Source organism: Haemaphysalis longicornis, unplaced genomic scaffold, assembly GCF_048455015.1.
Source record: "Haemaphysalis longicornis isolate Haplotype H1 unplaced genomic scaffold, Haemaphysalis longicornis Haplotype H1 scaffold_106, whole genome shotgun sequence".
In the NCBI taxonomy this organism is placed as follows: Eukaryota; Metazoa; Arthropoda; class Arachnida; order Ixodida; family Ixodidae; genus Haemaphysalis; species Haemaphysalis longicornis.
The window spans coordinates 751,896-775,033 of NW_027526211.1; the positions used below are offsets into that span (position 1 = coordinate 751,896).

General features: G+C 45.6%; 1 protein-coding gene across 1 annotated transcript in view; it reads left to right on the forward strand.

The window, feature by feature from the left end:
• The window catches only part of LOC144160566 (phosphatidylinositol phosphatase PTPRQ-like), a gene marked incomplete at its 3' end in the record, with an annotated part of 114,214 nt that overhangs the window by 40,861 nt on the left and 50,215 nt on the right, over positions 1-23,138 (forward strand). Inside the window, 4 exon segments of the mRNA XM_077691827.1 lie at positions 12,597-12,780; positions 12,839-12,909; positions 18,255-18,468; positions 20,037-20,345. Coding sequence (XP_077547953.1) covers positions 12,597-12,780; positions 12,839-12,909; positions 18,255-18,468; positions 20,037-20,345 — 778 coding nt within the window.

Below are 23,138 nucleotides of genomic sequence, written 5' to 3' on the forward strand. Positions count from 1 at the left end.
CAAGGTATCTCATATACCACACCGCGGAAGCGCTCCTTGGGCAAGCGGTCCTTGACTCTCACGAGCTCATGGCGCATCTTTTTGGCTGGAATGTGGGCCACCTGTCGAAGTTCCTGCTCCAAGTTCTGGCTCCGCTCGTCAATAAAGGGACCACTCACGTTCGTAATTCTTTCGATTTTGTCGAGAAGACTCGCAACACCGTGATCGAGAAAGACGACTTGATGGTGTCCTTCGACACGAAGTCCCTTTTCACGAGCATTCCGAGTGACCTGGCTGTCACCGTATGCACCGCTGCTCTCGAGGCTGATGAGACGTTGCCCGAGAGATCACCGATGGATGTGCCAGAACTACGCAGGCTTCTAGATTTTTGCCTGAACAATACGTACTTCGTCTTTATGGGCCATTTTTACAAGCAAAGGCAGGGGACTCCAATGGGTGCCGCTATTTCGGTCACGGCGGCGAACCTGCCCATGGAAGCGCTGGAAGCACGCACGCTAGCCTCCTTTGCCCCTCAACCAAGTGTTCTTGCGTTATGTCGATGATTGTTTCTGCGTCGTTCAGAAAGACGCGGCGAACAGCTTGCTGGCCCACCTCAACAGTATGGACCGTGCCATTCAGTTCACGTCAGAAGAGGAGGCCGATGGCAAACTTCCCTTCCTGGACGTCCTCGTGTCTCGGCAGGGCCAGAGGCCACGTTTCAGCACGTACCGCAAGGAAACGCACACAGGCCGCTACCTGAACTTCAACTCCGTGCACCCCGCTTCCCACAAGAGGGCTGTTGTTAGCACGCTACTGCAGCGTGCGAAAAGATTGTGCTCGAAGCCCGAGGATGCGGCGGTGGACACGGCAAAGTTGCGGGACGACCTGGCTAGCTGCGGTTACCCGAGGCACTTTATAAACGCAACGGAACGCCAACTGACCCGACGGGGACAACTGGACGTGCCTCCTGCCCCGATGAAGCAAGCTCCTGTGCCCTACCTTCCAGGAACAAGTGAATGTTTGGCACATATCCTATGGGAATATGACATGCAGGTGGCCCACGGTCCAGCCAAAAAGATGCGCCATGAGCTCGTGAGAGTCAAGGACCGCTTTCCCAAGGAGCGCTTCCCCAGTGTGGTATACGAGATACCTTGTGCAGACTGCAGCTGCGTGTATATCGGGGAATCAGGAAATTATAAGAATCGTCTGCAGCAGCACGCACGTGACGTAAAGAATAAAAGCCGAACACGCCGTCGTGAATGACCACAAGATTGATTGGGACAATGCAAGAATCGTCACTACAGAAAAAGTGACAGCATCACGGCTACATCTGGAATCACTAATCATTCAGACCACATCTAACACAGTCAATCGTAATGACTGAAATCTAAACCCGATCTACGCATGCTCTTTTCAGCGATTATTCAAGCCCACTTAACAACCCACTTCTGGTGATGCATTTATTGTGAACAAGGCTTCGTGCTGGAAGCCGAAACGTCAGTACGTTTTGTTTGGACTGGTCGGCGTCTCTTTTTCGTTCCTAATCCTACATAGGTGAAACTGGAAATTTTTAAAAGAATTCAATAGCACCAGAACGATGTCAAAAAAGGCAATGCAAGCTGAAATGCCTTGGCGGATCATCACCTGGCTACTGACCACGTCATCGATTAGGATTCCGCAAGCATAATCGCATTAGAGAAGCGCCTGTCGACACGACTACTTTTAGAATCGGTGCATATTCAACCAACTAAAAACACGACTAACCGGTCGTGGGGTAATCTCCCCGAGATATACATGCGCACTCTGCGCCACCGAACCTATAGATAGTCGCGACCTGTCAACCCCTCTTCATTGTGAACAAGGGGCCTGTAGGGGCCCCAAGGCGTCTTTATTTGTTTATTTGTTTTTGACCAGGCGAGTGCCTGCTTGTATTACCAGGCGAGTGCCTGCGTGTTTGTATTTCATCAATGAATAACCCTCCCCTGACGAGTTTTCGTCGAACCTTGGACTCTGTTAGGTGTCGGTAGGTTTACACAGCCAACTTGTGGGGACGCACATAAGCTCCAACAAATGAGCTGCGTAGTGGCTATGCACTAGCCATGGTTTTTATTAGTTGCTTTGATGAATATGATCTTCTGTCGCAGTGTTTTAGGTAGCTCACTCGCACATTATTCCTTTGTTTTTTGGACATTGTGGAGTGTCCAATGATTTTTCGTTCTATTTCTGATTTTTATTGCAACTGTAAATATGTCAGGAGTCCCGTAATGAGTTTCTGGCAGCAATAGAGCACTACTGTGTGCATGAAGGCAGCCTAAATAAAAAAATTGGCTACCTTGCCTTTGCTTAGAGGGGCCATGCAGACAACGCACAAGTTTGGTTCATTTGACAGATTGCGTCGTTAGAATCATACTGACACCATTTTTAACGCGCACTTCACTCGAATCAGCTATATAATTAGGAAAAAGGGAATGGCCATGCGACCCACTAGCTCATTTCCCACAGCAGTACCTATGATGTCATATGTCCCCAGCTGTGCGATTGGCTGAGGCCGGCAAAAGCAAACGCAAATAGGGCAGGCCTTATAAGCATGCCAAGCGAGCTATTTGCACTTAAATGTAATGCATATTCATTTTACAGCAGTAAAAATGGGGCAGTAAACAATGAAAGTTACGAAAATACGCGTAAACATACAAGTATCGATGCGCACTGCTGTTGGTACGGCGTGCACTATGCTTGTTTTAGCTGGACAGCACTCCGCTGCTTTGGAGTTGGCCTGCACGGCACTGGCCGATTGGCATAGGCGATGTTGTCTTACGTGACCCTGTTTGTCGAGGATACCCCATGTTTCACAAAACCATTACTTTCTACAGTAACGAAAACAAGCCAGGTGCAGACGCGGTCAAAAACAAAGCAATGGCAAACAACGGTTCGTGGATGAGTATGGTAGCTCCACCTGGGAGGACTGATGGCTAGCAAGGCTGCAGACCCGAGTGACGAAGTAGTCTGTTTGATCACACGCACTTATGGCTTCATTGCTGACATCCCAAAAACACACAATATGGTGGGAGAATCAGACTTTTAACCTAAATTAATTTCTCAGTGAATGCAGCATCATTTGCTGCCGGTCAAGTGGTGGGGGCACTATAAAACAGGAAATATTTCGAACGAAACGAACTTCTATGTTGTCCAAATGGCCCCTTTAATGCACTGTATTGTATTTTTGGTTCCTGTAGTGATGTCACCATGAAGGAACCGCAGTAGACAACGTTAATGTCAGCGCTTTACCATGCATTTTTTTGTGTTTGATGGAAACAAATATAATACTCTAACCAAGGACTTTATCCGAAGCGTTCCCAACGTTTCGGGACCTACTTGGCTCCTTCATTAGAACTGTCTGTTTGACCAAGAGCAATAGTTCTACACATAAACAATTTTTTTGTTTGCTGCAGAGGATCAGAGGCTAGGGCACAAATAGGGGGTAGGACAGCTAGATATCTGTTCATCTTTCGCCGGCTTGCTTGGGTGTGACAACTGTATCTAGTTGTCAATTCCAATTTGTTGTGGTCAGTTTTTCTCAACTAAATTGTAGCTTTTTTAAAGATTATATTGTTTTTGTGGGCCTAAAGGGTTGCCTCATTGCGTGTTTCGCCTATGTAGCGTTGAAAGCGGATATTTTGCTTCAAAGTGGAATGTCGGCCTAGCATCATGGTCCTTTGGTTGCTGCTCACTTTCATTCATGCCATTATTTTTTATATTATCACTTAAAATTAAAAGTTAACCAATCTGCTGTCATTTTAATTTTGTCACCTGCTTTATACTTTCTTTTTTTCCAACTGTCTGTAAGGAGTGACAATTCGTATTTTTATGATACCAAGGCGTCGGACTGTGCTAGTTGGTACATGTTTGAATGGATGAAAAACCAGCGGAAAACACAGGGTACGGAAGAGAACGACGGGATAAGCTTGTCCCGTTGTTCTTTGTGTTTACCGCTGGTTTTTCATCCATTCAATTTTCATGAATTTGTTGAACAGTGATTAGTTTAAGTGCTCAAGCAATTTTTGGCTTGAAGGTTCCCTGTAGCATTTATATAAGTGCTCCCTGCTCTTTTTTTACCCAAGACCCCATTACCAGCCTTAATGAGATTGTCTTTTGTAGACATGAAGTTGAAATAAATATTTGTTTGCATTGCTTTGCATATTTTGAAAGAATTGCTTGCTCACTTTTTTTCAACCCTGTTTCTTAATCCTGCTTAAAGCATTTTTCCATGTTTATTATTTTTTTTTTTTCAGAACCAGGAAGGGTGCTCATCCTCGGTTCTTGCTGAAGCACCAGTATCTGTACTTCACACGTGAGCTTTGAACATGCACTACTTGCGGTATGAAACATTTTACCAGTATTAGCTTGCTTTGTAGAGGTCATTGTAGATGGCAAAGCTCTCGACAGTGTAGTACAGGGTCTGGTGTAGTGCACAATCTCTCTATAACAGCACCCGCTGGGTGCTTGTTGTAGAGAATAATATTGTGGCTATAATACTTGAGATTATTTTAAAATGTACGTCAAATACTAGTAAGAATAGCTCTCTAAATTGGTGACCGTTTTCCTGGTGGAGGCAGAAAGTGAAAATGCCCATGTGTGGAGATTTAAGTCCACAATAAATATCCCAAAGTTGCCAATGCTAATCCAGAGCCCTCCTCTTCGGTGCACTTAATATCCCATGTGCAGCTTTGTGTAAAAACAGCCAGAAATGTATGATCAATTTAAATTGATTTTAATGTTTCTAAATGCAAGTATTCTCAGTTTAAGCTGCCTTATTTAGTAAAATATTTTCTAACAATTGCATATTTACCAAAGGTTTACAGAAAAGCTTTCATTGGTTATGCACCTTCTCAGCGAAACAAAAATGTCATTAAGAAAAGCAGAAAAAAACCTAAATATGGAAAGTAGCAACACTAAAGCTGCTAATAAAAAAGATGCTGAACGTTTTATCGATACTATTTTGCTGATTTTACTTCTAGTCAACTCTAAAAAGGGCTATAGACGGGTTTGATGCTTCCCATGAAGCACCTCGTAATACTAGACGAAACTAATGGGAAACCACATCCACCAGCAGCGACATAATGCAAGGCACCATGCACAAGCTAGACTCATGATAAAATAGCAACTAGCTATAGCAACAATGTCATCACATTTCAACCATGGGCTTCACCAGGGAACTCATATGCATTGTTCTGTGATGTTTACAGTTCTTGGTATTGCTATGTGGGGTCATTTTTCATGAAGCAAAAAGAATAATGTAAAATAAAATAAGTGGCAGTGAGGACCCAACTTTTATGGGTAGAATAAAGCCACAGTACGGAGGGAAGTATACATATTGCATTTGGTCTGCCTTAATATTGAGTTTTTCTGCTCAGCTCAAGAATAAGGCACTAAACATTGCGGGTAGCTACCGTGATTGGAAGTTTGATGCAGTGCTGAGAAGCCAAGGGTTTTAAGGTTCAAAGAACTTTTGTGCAGTTGATGTGTTGCACGCCTACTTGCTTTCACTGCATAACACGTTTATGCTGTGCAGTGAAGCTCGAAGGATGTGCACTGCAGTTCAGCAAAATGAACATAAAATTGAATTTTTAACACCGTTTCGAATAATCAACAACCTCTAATGATACAACTTCTGTCCTGCAATTTGGCTGTAATATTAGACTTTATAAATAGATGTTTCAAAAATCGGTGGGTCAAAAAGTTCAAGTAAATTATCAGCTGACATTGAGCTTCAATGGAATGTCTCGTAGAACGGAGCTTGGAAAGCACGAATGTTTCATACCGTAATTGTGTGTCATACTGTGCCATATGTGGCTGCACAGCTGCAGCGCCATTTGTGAACCGAGGATGATGCACCCTTTTTGTACCCCTTTAGGTGGGTGCTTTTGCAGGAAAAGCTCCTCAGATTGGGGTGCTAAGTAAACACACTATGATATTTTGGGCAGAAAAGGGTGCTCCTGCAGCGACAGAATCCAGGCACCCTAAAGGGTGTAAAATATTGTGTTATGAGGGTGCTCCTGCGGCGACAAGCTGAACGAACCCTTTTGAGAATAAAAATGTTTAGTGTGGGGTTCGATCGAGCTCCGCAAGACGGCGGTACTTGTCCGTGCTAAGCGCATGATATGGTTTGGACATTCCAAGCTCTAGCCCGCCGAACGCAAAGTAATGCCTTGACTCCAATGCGAGTGCTTTTAATAACAACTTTGATGACACCACTGTTGAGAATCGGTTGAAACGGAGCAGGCGACACACGTCGGTGTTATATTTTTCTTCGGCGTGCGGCCGCAGTGGCACGAGCCGCGCCATGTCCGTGGCGCGATCAGCCATGTTCATGGCTATTTCAGTGTTGCCAAACAAAGAAATTGACAGCTAAACTTTTCAATTAATACCGGCTATAGGATGGGTCAAAGATAAATGTTCTTTATAGTTCAGACTGCTCTGTCCGCCTCATTGCATTCGGAGGGAAGGAAGTTCATAATTGCTTGTATCTTGATATTTGGTATGTGCTTGGCTGTAAAGTTTTAAGGGAAGTTGCCAAAATGTTTATTAATAGACACCTCAATCATAGTTTATGGTTGTGAATTAGTTTTAGTCTCAGGATTCATGCACAGAATTTTGCAAACATTCTTGTTTCTTTTTTTTATGTTGCGACATTTACTGTCGATTGTAACAGTTTGTTCGGAAAACGTGGTTTCGTTCGGCTTGAGTCTCAAGATTTTTGACACAAAAGGAATTGTGCAATTTATGGTCAGTTGAACTTATAAATGTGGTTGTCTGCCTTTTAAAAAAGTTGTGACGACAAATACCAATACAAGTTCTCTACGGGTGCACATGACATGGGATATTGTTTTTGGAAGCTACCACCAGAAAACATGATTGCAATTGTAGTGGGGCTCCAGTTCTGTCTAGTTGTATCACTTCAATGCTAATGTGTAGTGAGCACACTGATAACAGTTTTCAGTGGTCCCTCTAGTGCACCAACGTTGTGATCGTCACGTGCAGGAAATTGTGAAATTATTTCTTCTTTTTTGGTTCAGACTACGTTTTTTTTTGTGTCATGTCAAGTTCACCGATATTTCAAGATATCCGAGTTTGACGCCGCGAGGGATCACTGTATATATAACTTAAAATTGTGCCATTAGTCATAAATTGTTGCATTTCATTTACTTACAGAGCCTCCAGACATACACCTGTCGCCATGAATTGCATTAAGACACCATGGTGATAGGTCGCAAGCCTCCAAGGCCCTGGTGATGACGCGCGCAGCACCATGGTACTGCGCATGCCATCACCGTTAAAAAACGGTGTGAGGATGCTCAACACCCTTTATTTAGGGTGTTGAGCGTCCTCACCACCCTTTAAGGGTGTTGAGCATCCTCAACACCCTTTTTTGAGCTCAACACCTTTTTTTTGTTCTTACACCCTCTTTTCGTCCATACACCCTTTTTTTGCGAAAACACCTTTTAAAGGTGTTAGCCATGGGACAAGGTTTTTACACCCTTTTCGGCCAGAAAGGGTGTAAAAAAGTTTAGTGTGTACGAGAAGTGGGTGCCGCAGCTGACCATCTTCGGCCTTTCCTCCCAGCGCAGCCCGGTGGAAAGGGCGAGGGTGGACGGCACAGGCCAGGGTACCCTGGACTAGAGGAAACCCACATGGCGGGTGCCCAGGCATCGGCACCTCAGGCTGCCATGAATAAAGTTTACTCCTCCTTCCCCTTAATAGCACCTCATTTTTGCTAATCACGACTTCTGCAATTACAATTTTAAATTACTCTTGTGAACCACCCTAACCCTACGTGACCCTAACACGCGTTTCTAAGTCCAAGGCCACAATATGCCCCCCTTTAGGCTGCTAGAACCGATGATGATGATTATGATTGGGTTTTTATGGCGCAAGGTCGACTAAGGGCAAAGAACGGCAATGAAATGGCCGCTAGAATCATCGAGCTGTGGAAGCCGAGGGGCTGCGTGCTATTCTCGCAGTGTGGAGGATCCTGGTTTGAATCCCGCCCAGAGCCAAACCTGGCACAGTTTCCTTTCAACTCAGTTGTTTTGTTTAGATAGGCTTTCTTAAGAAAATGTCCCGACATTGGAGCGTGCATTGACCTGTTGTTTTCTTTGTTGTTGTCGTTGAGCAGGCGAATTTTGCAGCAGAACGTCGGATTAGTGGCTTGCATAGCTAACTAATGATTTCACAGTGAAAGATTTTTATCTTGGGGAACAGCGCGAACTAACAGGGTCACAAAAAGAAAGAAGTGGACAGGACTAGCGCTGACTTTCAACTCGATTTATTGGAAAAGACGTAACTACTTATACATACACAGAATCCTCCTCCCCCACCACGCCACGTGCCCACACCAGCCAATGACATACTATCAAAACCAAAACACTCCTCTGTTGACAACGCACATTTCTTAACACAGGAAGACCTTATCGCGACGACCGCTCCAAATACCCAAATTATTTTTCGTGCAGGACAACTGATGTTTCACTGATACAATCTCTCCCCCACTTTCTGATGTAGTATGATTCCATCAACTCTCTAGTACGCCTGTCTTTATGCTTAAACAAGATATCTGTCTCGCAGAAAAGCGGATAGCATCGGTGCTCACACGTGCGGCAATGTTCGGCCAGACGTGCGTAATCATCTTTTTTAAGCTTGTTGCGATGCTCCAATAATCGAACGTTTAAGCAGCGACCTGTTTGACCAGCATACACTTTTCCGCAAGATAAAGGAATCTTGTAAACAACAGCCACAGAGCACGGTACAAAGGGTGATACATGATTTACTACACACGCACTTTTCTTCTTTCCCAGCTCATCTTCAGCACGCCGCTGGACGGCCGGACAAACGCTATTTAATTTAACCGGGGAAGAAAACACTACGTCCACCCCAAACCGTGCTGCTACCTTTTTCAGCCCGTGTGACATCCTATGTACGCAGGGCAAAACAGCAAACTTTTTGCTCCTTTCCTTTGAGGACCCAGCCTCTCCAGCACCTCCCTGCTTTTTTAGCAGCCTTACCAGTTTATCTGCCGTCATCCTGAGTGTGGTACCAGGAAAACCTGCCTCTTTAAGCCTAGAAACCTGACCATGAAAAGCCTCACAGACTGAATCAAAACAGGAACGTGTCAATGACGCCCGTAAGCAGGATAAGGCTATTCCGTTCTTTATGAGCTTCGAGTGTCCTGAATTGTAATTCAACAGTGGTTTCTTTGACCTTGGCTTATACAAGAAACACACATGATCTGACTTAAAGCGAAGCCGTAAGTCAAGAAACTGGAGTTCATCATTGCTAGGTAATTCCAGGGTGAACTGTAGACCTCCTCCGTTTTCAGTGAAAACCTTTAACACATCCATACCACGTTGGCTAACCATGGTCCCCGGCAGAAACACCTTTGTACCGTGCTCTGTGGCTGTTGTTTACAAGATTCCTTTATCTTGCGGAAAAGTGTATGTTGGTCAAACAGGTCGCTGCTTAAACGTTCGATTATTGGAGCATCGCAACAAGCTTAAAAAAGATGATTACGCACGTCTGGCCGAACATTGCCGCACGTGTGAGCACCGATGCTATCCGCTTTTCCGCGAGACAGATATCTTGTTTAAGCATAAAGACAGGCGTACTAGAGAGTTGATGGAATCATACTACATCAGAAAGTGGGGGAGAGATTGTATCAGTGAAACATCAGTTGTCCTGCACGAAAAAGAATTTGGGTATTTGGAGCAGTCGTTGCGATAAGGTGTTCCTGTGTTAAGAAATGTGCGTTGTCAACAGTGGAGTGTTTTGGCCTTGATAGTATGTCATTGGCTGGTGTGGGCACGTGGCGTGGTGGGGGAGGAGGATTCTGTGTATGTATAAGTAGTTACGTCTTTTCCAATAAATCGAGTTGAAAGTCAGCGCTAGTCCTGTCCACTTCTTTCTTTTTGTGACCCTGTTAGTTCGCGCTGTTCCCCAAGATGCAAGTACACCAACTCGCCCAACTCGCCACCCTGCGAAATATTTTTAGTAGTGAGGTGCTTTTCCAGCCGTCTACTTGTGCTTTACTCAGAAACGAAATCCTCCAGGCCTCCCCCTTCGGAAACAGTATGATCATAACATGTTTCCGCTGGTGGGCAGTTACTTCTTTCTGTATACTGTAAGAGCCGCGGTGGACTGCTCCTGTCATACTGTCTTGGCGTGGACATGATTTTGCCTGGTTCTTTTCAAAAGGCAGTATTGCTTTAAAAGACATTGAAGTGGTTTCAGCAATAATTCTGTGCTAGTTCCTGCAAGAATAATTTTGTAGTTTCCCCAAAATAATAAAAATCAAGTATCCCAGTCTGTGAATATGAAAAATAAGCGAAACTGACTTGACAATTCGAAATACGCGGAACGTAATGATTCGACGAACCTTTGAGTCAGCAGTGATCTCTTCCACTCTTGCGGCATTCGGAAATGCGTCTGCCAGGACATGTAACGCCGAATCTTGGGCGTTCGTGTCATGCGCACAACAGATCCGCCCCGCGTCGTCATCGAACCCCAATCGGTTACACTCGTCGACACTAGCGAAGCGTCGATCCAAAAATTGGCTGGCGGTTACGATACACACTAAGGCGATATTTGGGCGCAGCAGCTGTGCGCTGAGGCAGCACTCACTCGTGGGGTCTCTCGACGGCAGCGATGATGAGCCTCTGCGTCGGCGGCGCGAAGTGCGTCTCAGGAAAGGACCGCGAACTGCGTCTTAAGCGAACGCACATCATATTCACCCGCACGCTCCCCTCACGTTTTCTCCAAGCGTCGCGCCGTCGAGCACCTCGTGGGGGTACAGCATACTGCCCCCTCCCCTCCCCACCGCACACTTTCGAAGAGCGCTAGCTCGCGCCGCCACGACGAACCGCCCTCCCTCCCAATTTCGCGACACTCTCCTCCTTTGCTTCCTTTCATTGTTTGCTTTTTCTTTCACTCATCGGTCTTGCGGTCGTTCACTCGGTTACGCCGACAACGCGGTTCAGCCCAGAGACGGCCGCCAAAGGGCTGCGCCCTAAAAGTCGCGTTTGAACTTGGCGTTCGTGCCCTCTGAAGTTAAGCCTCATCGCCCCTTGACGCCGACGACATCTCTCAGCATTTCCGCCTCGCGAAGTTATGAATACTCCCGTCGCGCTAACCGTTTAGCTTCTTCGCGCTCTTATTACGTGCAGGCCTTTAAACGACGACGCTTACATTTCCTTTGCTGTTGCCGGCGTCGCTCGTTGTAGGCGAGTTGCCCTTCGGCAGCTTTAACGGCACGCAACCACCCACGGCATCGTAAGAACACAACTAACTCAACTTACCATTGTAGGTTTATTTCATCACCATGTCGTTCCACCCAACGCGTAGGGTGAACGCAACGGCGGATGCAAAGATCCCCGAGATAGGGGTCATCATTCATCGCCCGCGACCGGTACGGCGAACGCCGTACGAGAGTGGCGGTACTGTTCCTCGGCATCGCGATAATCCATCACCCTTGGCAGGTGCGGCACACGCACATGCACATTCTACTATGGATCTGTTTGGATAGCGCACACCGCTCGCCGAACACACACCGAAGTAAATTTTTGCCCCCGGCGTGAGACACCGGCATCCTCACCATATACAGCTTCGCTGCAAAAACTTGGCACGTCAACGCAGGGATACAGGAAATAGGGAGATATTCTAGTTCTTCCAATGAGGAGTTTATGGAAGCAGGTAGTCAGCCACAACAGACTATTGCCCTGATAATTCGAATGTCATTCACATGCAGCTTAAAACACCATTTGTCAGATAACTTTGACTAAAATAACTTTGAACTTTGGCTTCAACTTTTGCTTGAAGTTGAAGCCATAACGAAATGTATTCACCTATTTTTTGTTGCTTTTCGAGAACGCTGTTTCATTGCTTGTATTTCTTTTTTTATGCTTTTTTATAGTTGCATCTTAATTGAATTGAATTGTATTATTGAATTTGAATTGCTCGCACGTGAATTTCAATTGTTGCATCTTTTTAATGTTGCTCCCCGAAAACGCTGTTTCATTACATGAATTCGCGCTATCACGCTTTTCCCTGTTGTGCTCATTTTTGTGCTTTCTTTATCTATAAGAGTGTACAATTTTAAAGCGTTATTAGTTATACTGATGTGTTGTTTTTCTTTCACATTGTGTAAATGATATACTACTTTGCTTTGTTATAATGCTGTGTAACATAGTGATGTACTTTTCTCTTTTTGCAACACAGGGACGATTGTCATTGCATTATTGCAAATGCATGCTGCCGTACTCTGTTGGGCTCGGGAACATTGTCAAGCTTGCTAGAGCTTTTATTTCTGAGCCCCCTGCTTCTTGGAGTGGAAATAAACAAATTGAAATTGAAATTAAAATGGAAATCCCAGTAGGAGCCTGAGGGATTCCACGATCGCTTGAAACAAAAAAGCTCGCCCGATATAGTCGCCACAACATTTCTTAACAATTCAACCAACAGCAGCATGACAACGTCAATACTGCATGCTTTCGGAAGCATACTTGTGTCCCAAAACTAGAATTGTGTGTTGTAGTTACTATAGGGTACTTGTAACACCTTTCTTAATTTAGGAGGCGAATGGAAAGTGGGAAAACCAGACAGTGAAAGCCTTGGGCAAGCCCAACGAATACACGACTCTGCTATCGGGCCTTCGGAGCAACGCAGCGTACGAAGTTCGCGTCTTGGTTGTGGATCAAGATGGTTATTACTGGGAGGACGACGCCAAAACCACTCACTTCCGAACTGAATGTGGAGGTACGCGAACAAAATGAAACCGAAGGAACAATTTCGAATAAAAATGTTTCTTTTACAGCACCGAGGCAGCCACCTCAAGACGTCAATATCGACAACAGTAGCACCAGTGAAATTGTCATCACTTGGAAAGTAAGTTCCGAATATTCCTAATTGGGGTTTCAAGTTGGAACCCCTTTAGGTTAGGCTTGGTCTGAAATTCGTGGACTTGTTATACTTCTTAATATGCAACGATTCCCTTGACTGGGCGGCCCTATGTACGCTGTACGATTCTTGTACACACGCCATGGGTTGTGGAAAATGTACAAATTAACGAAGTTACGTAACATACTTAAACGCCGTTTAGCGCGTTCTCCTACGAATAAAGTATATCAATAATTTGAAAAGATAATCCGTTGTTTGAATTCTAACTGTTTCACTGTTTGTGCGTGGGTCAACATTTTTTTTTTTGAAACAAGGCGAATTTTTCGATTTGCCACAAAAGACCTTCGAACAGAGTCATCGTAGGGTGTCAAATCCACGCTTGATGCACGTAGAATTGTAGCACTACCGACAGAGCCACGTTCAGCAGACTACTGTACGTCGCTCATACTATGACAGGCGCTTGTGTTGAATGTTATCATGCTGTATATGCTGTCATAGACGCTCTCGTCATCGGAGGCGACGCTGCAGGTGGTACCGCTTCATGTACTGAGGCGATGTAGACCCAGTCACACAGGGAAAAAGTTGTATTCTGATTTTGCTGTGGAGAACGCCCTTGCGCCAGCTTGGGGGGCCAATGGGACTGATTGTCTATTTGTAATGTCTGCAAAACAGAAATCAGCGTTCCAGTTGAGTAATAGGCGTTACTTGGCAGCAGCCGCATTGTTTTCGCCTTTATTTATTTATTTATTTATTTACATACCTACATTCGCCCAAAAGCATTGTTGTAGAGGGGTGTTATACAGGAAAATAAACACAAAGAATCAACGGCACGGCTTGATGGGAACAAGGAAAGAAAATGCATCGTTTAGCGCGTCGTTTACGGCAGGACACTGGTTAGAGCTGAACAGCGGAAACAACAGACGACAGCGGCACACTCAATAGCAAAAAAAAAAAAAGCGAGAGAAAAAAAAAACACGTTTCACATCATGTGCCCATGCTCAAATGTTGCCAGGGCTTCGCATGCAGAGATTACAGCGGAAACTGCGGAAACAGCAGAGACCAGCGGGACACACACACACACACACACACACACACACACACACACACACACACACACACACACACACACACACACACACACACACACACACACACACACACACACACACACACACACACACACACACACACACACACACACACACACACACACACACACACACACACACACACACACACACACACACACACACACACACACACACACACACACACACACACACACACACACACACACACACACACACACACACACACACACACACACACACACACACACACACACACACACACACACACACACACACACACACACACACACACACACACACACACACACACACACACACACACACACACACACACACACACACACACACACACACACACACACACACACACACACACACACACACACACACACACACACACACACACACACACACACACACACACACACACACACACACACACACACACACACACACACACACACACACACACACACACACACACACACACACACACACACACACACACACACACACACACACACACACACACACACACACACACACACACACACACACACACACACACACACACACACACACACACACACACACACACACACACACACACACACACACACACACACACACACACACACACACACACACACACACACACACACACACACACACACACACACACACACACACACACACACACACACACACACACACACACACACACACACACACACACACACACACACACACACACACACACACACACACACACACACACACACACACACACACACACACACACACACACACACACACACACACACACACACACACACACACACACACACACACACACACACACACACACACACACACACACACACACACACACACACACACACACACACACACACAGATTCAAGTCATGTTGTGCTCATGCGCAAGTGCTGCTAGAGTGCAGCGGAAAACAATTCAGTGGGGGCGGCAACAACAGTGTCCGGTAGGGCGCCTTACTCTATAATAGACCGGGGGGAAAATGACGCTTGGAATGTAGATGAGAGAGAGAATGTGCATAGAGTGCGGGAGCCTCTAGGGTACGCCTTTTGAAGTGCCTTCGCGCGAGCTAGTTTGCAATCCTCACTTTGTACATGACGCATGTGCACGGTAGAGGTCTGATTCCGCCGAAATACCATTTACGTTTTAAGTTCCCTTTGAAAGAGAGCAAGGGGAGGGCCAAGTGATGACGGAAGGGGAAATTGATGTTTTGCGGAGAAAGTCCCCATAAATTGAGAAAGTGAACAATGAGTCACCAAGCAAGTCGGCGTTCATAGCACGTTGAACTCATACGGGTCAATCCCCAGCGTGGGAATGTGTCCTGTGAGCACATCTGTCTACAGTTCGCTTGTTTGTCACACCTGGCCACTGTGACATTCGGGAGGGTGTCCCCGACCGGGCTCCGTCGCCTCCGTCATGCGTGATAGCGTGGTGAAGAGTGTCCAGAAAAAGTTGCTGCCTTGGTGATGACGACAAGAAGCCGAAGGCAAAAATTGGTTTACTGCTTGGCGATAGATGAGCCGAAGAAATACAGGAACGATACCCTTTCGGGCAAAGTTACAGCGTGACTCGAGGGGGCGACAGCATGGATTCGCTGCTGCAAAACAAATTGAACTATCCAACGAGAGGGCGGGATTTGTACTCAAAAGCGGTTACAGCTTCAGGGATTTCCCAGTGCTTCTGTGCACATGGCCCGAATATAGTAGACACACACAACGCTCTTTCCGAGTTCGGGAGGGGCCGGCAGTAGCAGCGCTCGTTGAGTCTGAGAGAGGGGGAGAGGAAATCTAGACTGCGGCGTCCGCTTCACCGGGACATGTATCTATATGATATGAAGAATCGTTGGCTTCGTGTTTTGTAGCTGCAACGGCGTGAGCCACCGCCAACAACCCCTGCAAGGCAAGCGCACATGAGAAGGACACTCTTCCACATTGCACAGGAGCACTGCACGGAGCTTGCAGTACGCGCGAACAGAATTGTGGCGCGCTGAAACGTAATACCACCTAGGCGCACCACCACCAACTCCATCTAATGGTTCTCTTGAAACACCTTTTCTATTCTCTCTAGGAACTGCTAGTATAAGGACGTTGTTCGGCCTCAGTGGCCTAAGGGTAGAATCTGGAATTTTCACGCCAACGGCCTAGGTTCCAGCACCAGTGGCTCAAAATTTGTTTTGCAAAAGACCAGCAATGCCTTTACTGCGGCGTGTTCTCTTCAGTCCATCTTACGTGTTCTTTTTGGAAGGAATGATAGCTTGGCATCTTTTAAGTCGGTTTAGCCTACCAGCTCTTTTATCAGTTCGGCTATTCTTCTATACGAGGCGGAAAAGAGGCGCACGTGGGCGGGTGCATCTACTCGGCCAGGTTTTTAAAATACGAGTACAGTTCTGTAGCAGGTGGCTCGCATATTGCTGTAGCAATCGATTAGTTCCACCATTTTTCTCCATACTGTACGTGCCATGTGTTACGTAAGTAAGCTGCGTAACTACATGTTCCTTTTTCGCGGTGGAGCTTGCATCAAGCTGCAGAACATGGTTAACTTTTATCCTCATGACTAAACCTGTATAACAAGCCTTCACTTATCTGTGTCTTTTTCCTAGTTTAAAACTTTCGCATGCGTTATGCCACCAATTTCGAAAAGCAGCGGGCCAACACTTAGTTTTTGCGGTGAGATGTTTTTTCAACGAGATGGTAGGAAAAACGCTACTTTCCTATCCAAGCATTTGAAGTATGGTTCGAAATCTTAGGCAAACTCAACGCATTTCGTGGTTAATCAGGTAGGCTTGCATCCATCTTTAAAAGCCATATTGTACCAATTCAGGACAAATCTATGCCTCTCCCCCAAATTGCCGCCTGACCTTGAAAGCCAAAAAATATTAACATAGAAAAAATTCTGGTAACGCTTCGTCTACACGAAAATGGGTTAAATTGTAGCTCTAGCATTGGTAAGCAGTTGTGCTCGCACTTGTTTCACTACCAGCTGCCACTGTATGAGTAACGACTTTACTTCACTACCTCTACTTAGCACTGCAGTTAGAATTAAGCAGCCGGTCTCTGGGATGAAGCTTAGAAAAAACAACTCCAAAGCATCAAGAACCCCCAAATCCAGCAAGATAACTTTATCTGCTGTTCCGGGAGCGACGCTATACCAGAGATTGCTACCGCTACTACCTTTGCCTCTATAGGCACAATACGCTGCCGTTTTGATGTACAGGAGCACAGAACTGTGAATTACTTGATCCATGTAGTAATTTTTACTCGTAGCATAGGCCATTGTAGCATATAGTAAGTAAAATGCATGGTCCAATTAGAACTGTCCGATTAAAAAGTATTTCAGTGGATTGCGGACACAATAACTTCCAGAAAGCTTAGAAAATAATTCTGTATAATTGAAAATTCCATACGTGAGGCATAAAGTATCAACAAAAATATTTAGGCGGACGTACAAACGGGCTACATAAGCAGTATTTCCATACACCTGAGTTCCCTATAAACGACCCTGAGTTACGTTGCACATACTCGGTCCTTAAGCCCGATAATTGCACGTTTGCGGTTAATCCAACAGCGCTACTCCGTCAGGATACTTTTAAGTGTAGAGCACTTTATGGGCTCGCCTTGTCGTCTTAGCTCGCTAACGGTCGATGCGACTTCCGGAATCAGGCGGCGCAGCGAGATAACGGACCCAAGTAGAGCCTGATGTACCATATTTAGGGGGTCGCGCTGAGGCTTCGAAAACCACGCGGTTTAAATAGTCACAACAGTTCTAACCTCGTAAACCGCTGGCGCTTGTCATACATTTCCCCGTTGTTTAGCGCAAAGAAAACAGCAGGTACATTTCAGGCAAAATCTGCGTATATAACCGGCATCCCCCGCGTTCATTTAGTTAGGAACGCTCGTTGGGTTTGTTTTTACGATAGTAAGCGAAAAAAGCGGCCCCGCAAGAAAAAAATTACGCGCTCGAAATGGCGCAAAACAGCTCCCGCAAACAGCAAAACAACAGAGCTCCCGCTGGCGCAGTTTCAGACAGGGGGCACGCGAGCACTGCGAAGGTGGGAAATTTGAAATGCATTGGGTGGCAGCAGTGAGCGGATAACGGCGCTGCAGCCCATTATGGCGAATCACTGCTTTGCACTTCCGAAAGCTTTCGCATTGAGTGGAACGGCTTTAATTTTTGGTGACACATCCTTAGAACCCGGCTCCCGAACATTGGCTCTGCGGAAATGTCAGCGTCGTCCTTGAAGCGGATGGAAAGTTGATGGAACTAAAAGCAACAGGAGGAAGGAACATCTACCGCATTCCAGTGGCTCCATACACACGAGTGGAGGTTCAGCTTCGCTTGAAGACACCTAACAACAAGTACAGCCAGTGGACACCGAAGCAAATAGCAACGTCTGCGGAGGATGGTAAGGAGTTAATTTTGCCTTCAAGATATCTTGCAGGCGTATGTGTTGCAACCATTCACTTTGTGGGAGCATATGACACTATAAGATAAAGAACAGGGTGCGTTGTGGGGCATTTGTGCTCAGATAAGGCCAAAACAAATACAAGAAAGATGCAAAATGGCATCATCTGATACAGCCTCATCGATGAATCGTAGTGAGGATGTAGGATTGGTGTTTTTTTTAACCTATGTCAGAGTTTCTTGTGTACTTAGTAAATCCACAAATGTATTATTATCGGGATAAACTAAAACAGGTTATCTTTAAATTGGAATTGATGCTCACATTTTGCGCAGCACTGCAAAACGTGTTGGTGTGCACTGGTGTACACCGGCGCAAAGATCGTGTCACGACCACGCGTACTGCCACACGGGAGAGTAGAAATAGGCCATTTATGTCATAACAAAGGAACGTGTGTGTGTGAGAAGATCATCGATGGCCATGACTGAATTGGATAAACATTTTCTTGAAATGATTATTAGATGTTTTGAATGAGCAAATTTTACAGCAGTGTTACATATAGTTCCTACAGACCTTAACATGTTTTATGAGATTTCTAACCCAAAGTAACCGAAAGCAATTAGAAACATTACGTACTTCAAACAAACCAAATAAAAAAAAATACAGCCAGTCGAGTTTCCCTTCCCAGGCCTAAGCAATGTTCTCTATTTTATGCATGCAATATTAGAATCCTATTGACAATTGATTGACATTAACGCTATGTCGATCACACATCCTGTGACCATGTAAGATGACATTCACCTAAAACTGTGTTCAGGAAAAGAAAAAATGGTACATAACTTACCAACACCCATTAAAAATAACAGAAGGTTGTTTGGGAATTGTGTGAGCAAAGCCCAGAGTGGCGTCAGTGTGTTCATCCTCCAGAATGTTGGATGAAATACACTGATAGACGTCTTGTCACTTCCGTGACGTCATAGCATGACTCGTGCACCAAGGGTGGTTGTGAGAGGCAGTGAAAAATAGTGTGAGGCGAACATATCTTGTTTTAGAGATATTAAATGCTGTAGGCGAGGCAGACATGCTGCATGAATTTTATCACGTGGTATAAAATATGCGAGGCTTCATGGAAAAAATTCGTTCACACGTGCGTGTCATGACACACCTTTTTGTAAGCATCATGATAATCCAAAAATGTAAGGGGTGAACTTGACTTTCACGCTGTGGAAAAGTGGAGCAAATAGTGTCATTCATTGCCTTGTGATAAAACGTTTTATAGTAGATTACACACTGTGGTCTCTCTTGAGCACAGGTAGCATGATTCATCTGCTTATGAAGAAGAGCCATGCGTCGTCCATTAGAATGGGGATCAGAATTATGATCCCTATAGCCTCGACTGCGACAATGACTGTTACACCGCCACCTCATGTTAGAGAGGATTATATTCAGGAGGAGAGTGTACTACGTTTGGCGCACGTACCAATGAATCATTCATGCATCATCATACATTATGTTCTAACCAATTCTTTCCAGAGCTTGGTTAACCCTGAGAACGTGTACGTTGCTCGCAGCTCCCAGCGTTGTCCGGAATGTTCAGCTGAAGAAAACAGGATCCCGCGAGGTTCTGTACACTTGGGAGCCACCGGAGCACGCCAATGGCATCATACGTCACTTCATGGTCGTGTACACACCTCTGGAGTTCCGCATCTCCAATTGCAGAAAGGTGAAGCGGATACGCAAAGTGGTCGCCGTCCCTTCGGTACTCAGGAGTGCGAACCTGACGGGCCTGCATCCTTATACCAAGTACAATGTGTCCTTATCTGCCGTGACGGTCAAACCGGGGCCAGAACACAGCACAACGCTCTACACAGAAGCAACTGGTTAGTACTTTTTGATAAGGAAAATTGGCACTTGCTTTTGATTTTCCGTAAGGGGCTATTGAAGCAGAATAAATGGCGCAATCAATGTCCTTCCGTATTGTTCATGTAACTTATGCTGACAGTATCAGAGTTAGAGTATAAATATTCCGTGATTGCCAAAGTGCCTCATTCTGTTGATCTCATTCCTTTAAGAAGCTGGAAATTCTGTTACATTATTACCGAAAAGAGTACATGACTACGGGCACGTCTGTTATGCAACCTGATAGACACTCGTTAAATACAAATTCCTGCACGTTGTTTCTGGGCATCAGCAGTACCTCTGCGCACAATGGTAACAGCATAGAACACGCCTTGATTGGTTGTGTGTTATTTGCGAACAGTTGAGGTACACGACGCGATTGCGTACGTGTGAAGATCACACGACTAACTGTCATTTTTAGTGCGCGGAGTTTACTGAGCCTACTGCGGTTTTTCCATCGTTACGTCGGCTTCCGGCGGGTGGAGGGAAGATATTCGTGGGATCCATGTCAATTCCAAGCTGACCCTCCTTTATTCAGTCGTACTGCATTTGGGAAAACCGGTCTCTTTCCTGGGATATATAAAAGCACAATTTTGGTCGGTCACAATATTCATAGTTGGTCTGCTCGCTGGTGGGTTATCAGCGGATTAGAAATTTTCGGGTCACTAGTTTCTTAAACGCCCCTTAAAAGCCTGCTAAACGCCCGGCCGATAAGCATATCACTGACTAGAATGACAAACATAAAATCGTTATCATGCCAAGCGTTTTCTTACTTAGAGAGAAGAAAGTGAAAAAGGTTGCAGGCTTTTTGCCGATGTCCTGCCACGGAGCTGCCGGCGAAAAACGTAATGCTGTTTTACATGATGCATCCCCTTTTGTACCCGCAGCTGCTTTATGCAGCTCAGGAAAAACAGGATACACCCCTGACACCTTAGAAAAATACTCCAATTGGATTGAATTGCAATGCAATCCAATTTAATCCAATCCAATACAATCCAATACAATCCAATCCAAATCAAATCAAACCCAATACAAGCCAAGCCAAGCCAGCCAATCCAATCCAATCCAATGCTCCTCGCGCTTGCGCAGCACGGCCCTTCAAGGTCCACGCGAAACTGCTCAACCTAGGCCAGTGTAGCTTACGCTACAAAACGTGCGTGTTTCTGGAGGCCGTAGCCACCGAATTATGGCACTAAGTTCGGCGCTGGCTGTTTTCAGCTACCGTTCTTGATTTATCTGAATATGGGAACTAGTTTTGGAGCACTTAGTGACGCCGATTTTGTGAGCATCAATAACGGCTACATCTCAAAATTGGGAACGCCGCCATTCGATCGCCTAAATATTGTGGAATTCGTTTGTGAAAAATACCCGCCACGGTGGCTCAGTGGCCAAGGCGTTGCGCTGCCGAGCACGAAGTCGCGGGTTCGATCCCCGGCCGCGGCGGCCGCTTTTCTGATGGAGGCGAAAAGCAAAAACGCCCGTGTGTACGAGATTACGGCGCACATTAAAGATCCCCAGCCAGTCAAAATTAATCCGGAGCACTCCACTACGGCGCGCCTCATCGCCTGCGTTGCGTCGGCGCGTTAAAGCCTACAATCAATCAATCGTTTGTGGAAAATGGAATTCCTTTGCTTCCTTCTTAGCGAAGCTTCCAAGCATGGTAAAAACACTACATGATTTCGGTGCTAAATTACCACTTTCACTCGTCTTTATTCCCACTAAAGTGATAAGGACCAAGGTGGGAAAAATGCTCCCCATTCAAGATGGAGATGCACATCATGCCGCAAACGCAGTCCACAAATCTGTGTCAGGTTTGTGCAATATGCATTCAACTTAAGATGCAACCCTTCTGGGGACAACGTGTTGACAACATAGCCTGCCCTGTATACAGTGGATACACCTGCGGCAAACTACACGCCAGTTCTCGAATTATTAAGCAAATTTTGTGGCCATTGAAATTTTCCAAGTGCTGGGAAATTCTCTTCATTTTCTCACAAGAAACCGCGTATTGCAGCGCGGCCCTATTTCCTTCGGGTGTCACTGGCTCGCTTGATAATTTCCATTGATATGATTTTTAGAAAGAGGCTCGATTATTGGCACCTTTGGTGTCACTTCTGTGTAGGAAGGTAGTCCTTTAACAGTGTTGATACACTGAGGCAAAATAATCGCAAGAGGCGGCATGTATAAATCAAATCTTTTCAATGCACTGCAACTGATTGTGCTGTGCGGCTATGCTGGCCTTGCCATCGCGTGTCAGGATGGGAGGCAAACTCACACATTTACGCAGCGTAGGCTTGGTTTATGTATTTGCGCTGCTTCACGCTTGCATTGTTGTTGCTGAGTGTACACGCAGAGCGACATCGTAGAGTACAAACAACCTGTAATGTTCCGCTGCGATAAATGAAAATACAGTCATGTCTCGTTAATATGGACCCCGTTAATGTGGACGCCCGCAATATGGACGAAATTTTCGGCGACCGGTCTCTCGCTGTGGAATTCTGCCCCGTTAGTATAGAAACCCCCAGTCCGGACTATGGACGGCTATTTTGGGGACGAAACGGGTAGATACAGGCACTTTTGTCTCGTTATTATGGACACTGGTACACAAAGCAAAAATAAAAAGAATGACTTGTGACCTACAAAGGGCCCATCGTGTATCATAAATTCACTGTAGGCGGAAGCATACAGCACCTAAGCATGCATTTATCTCGGAACGCTTTTCCTGCCAGTACCACGGAATTAGATCGACAACATTCGTGATCAGCGGACAATTC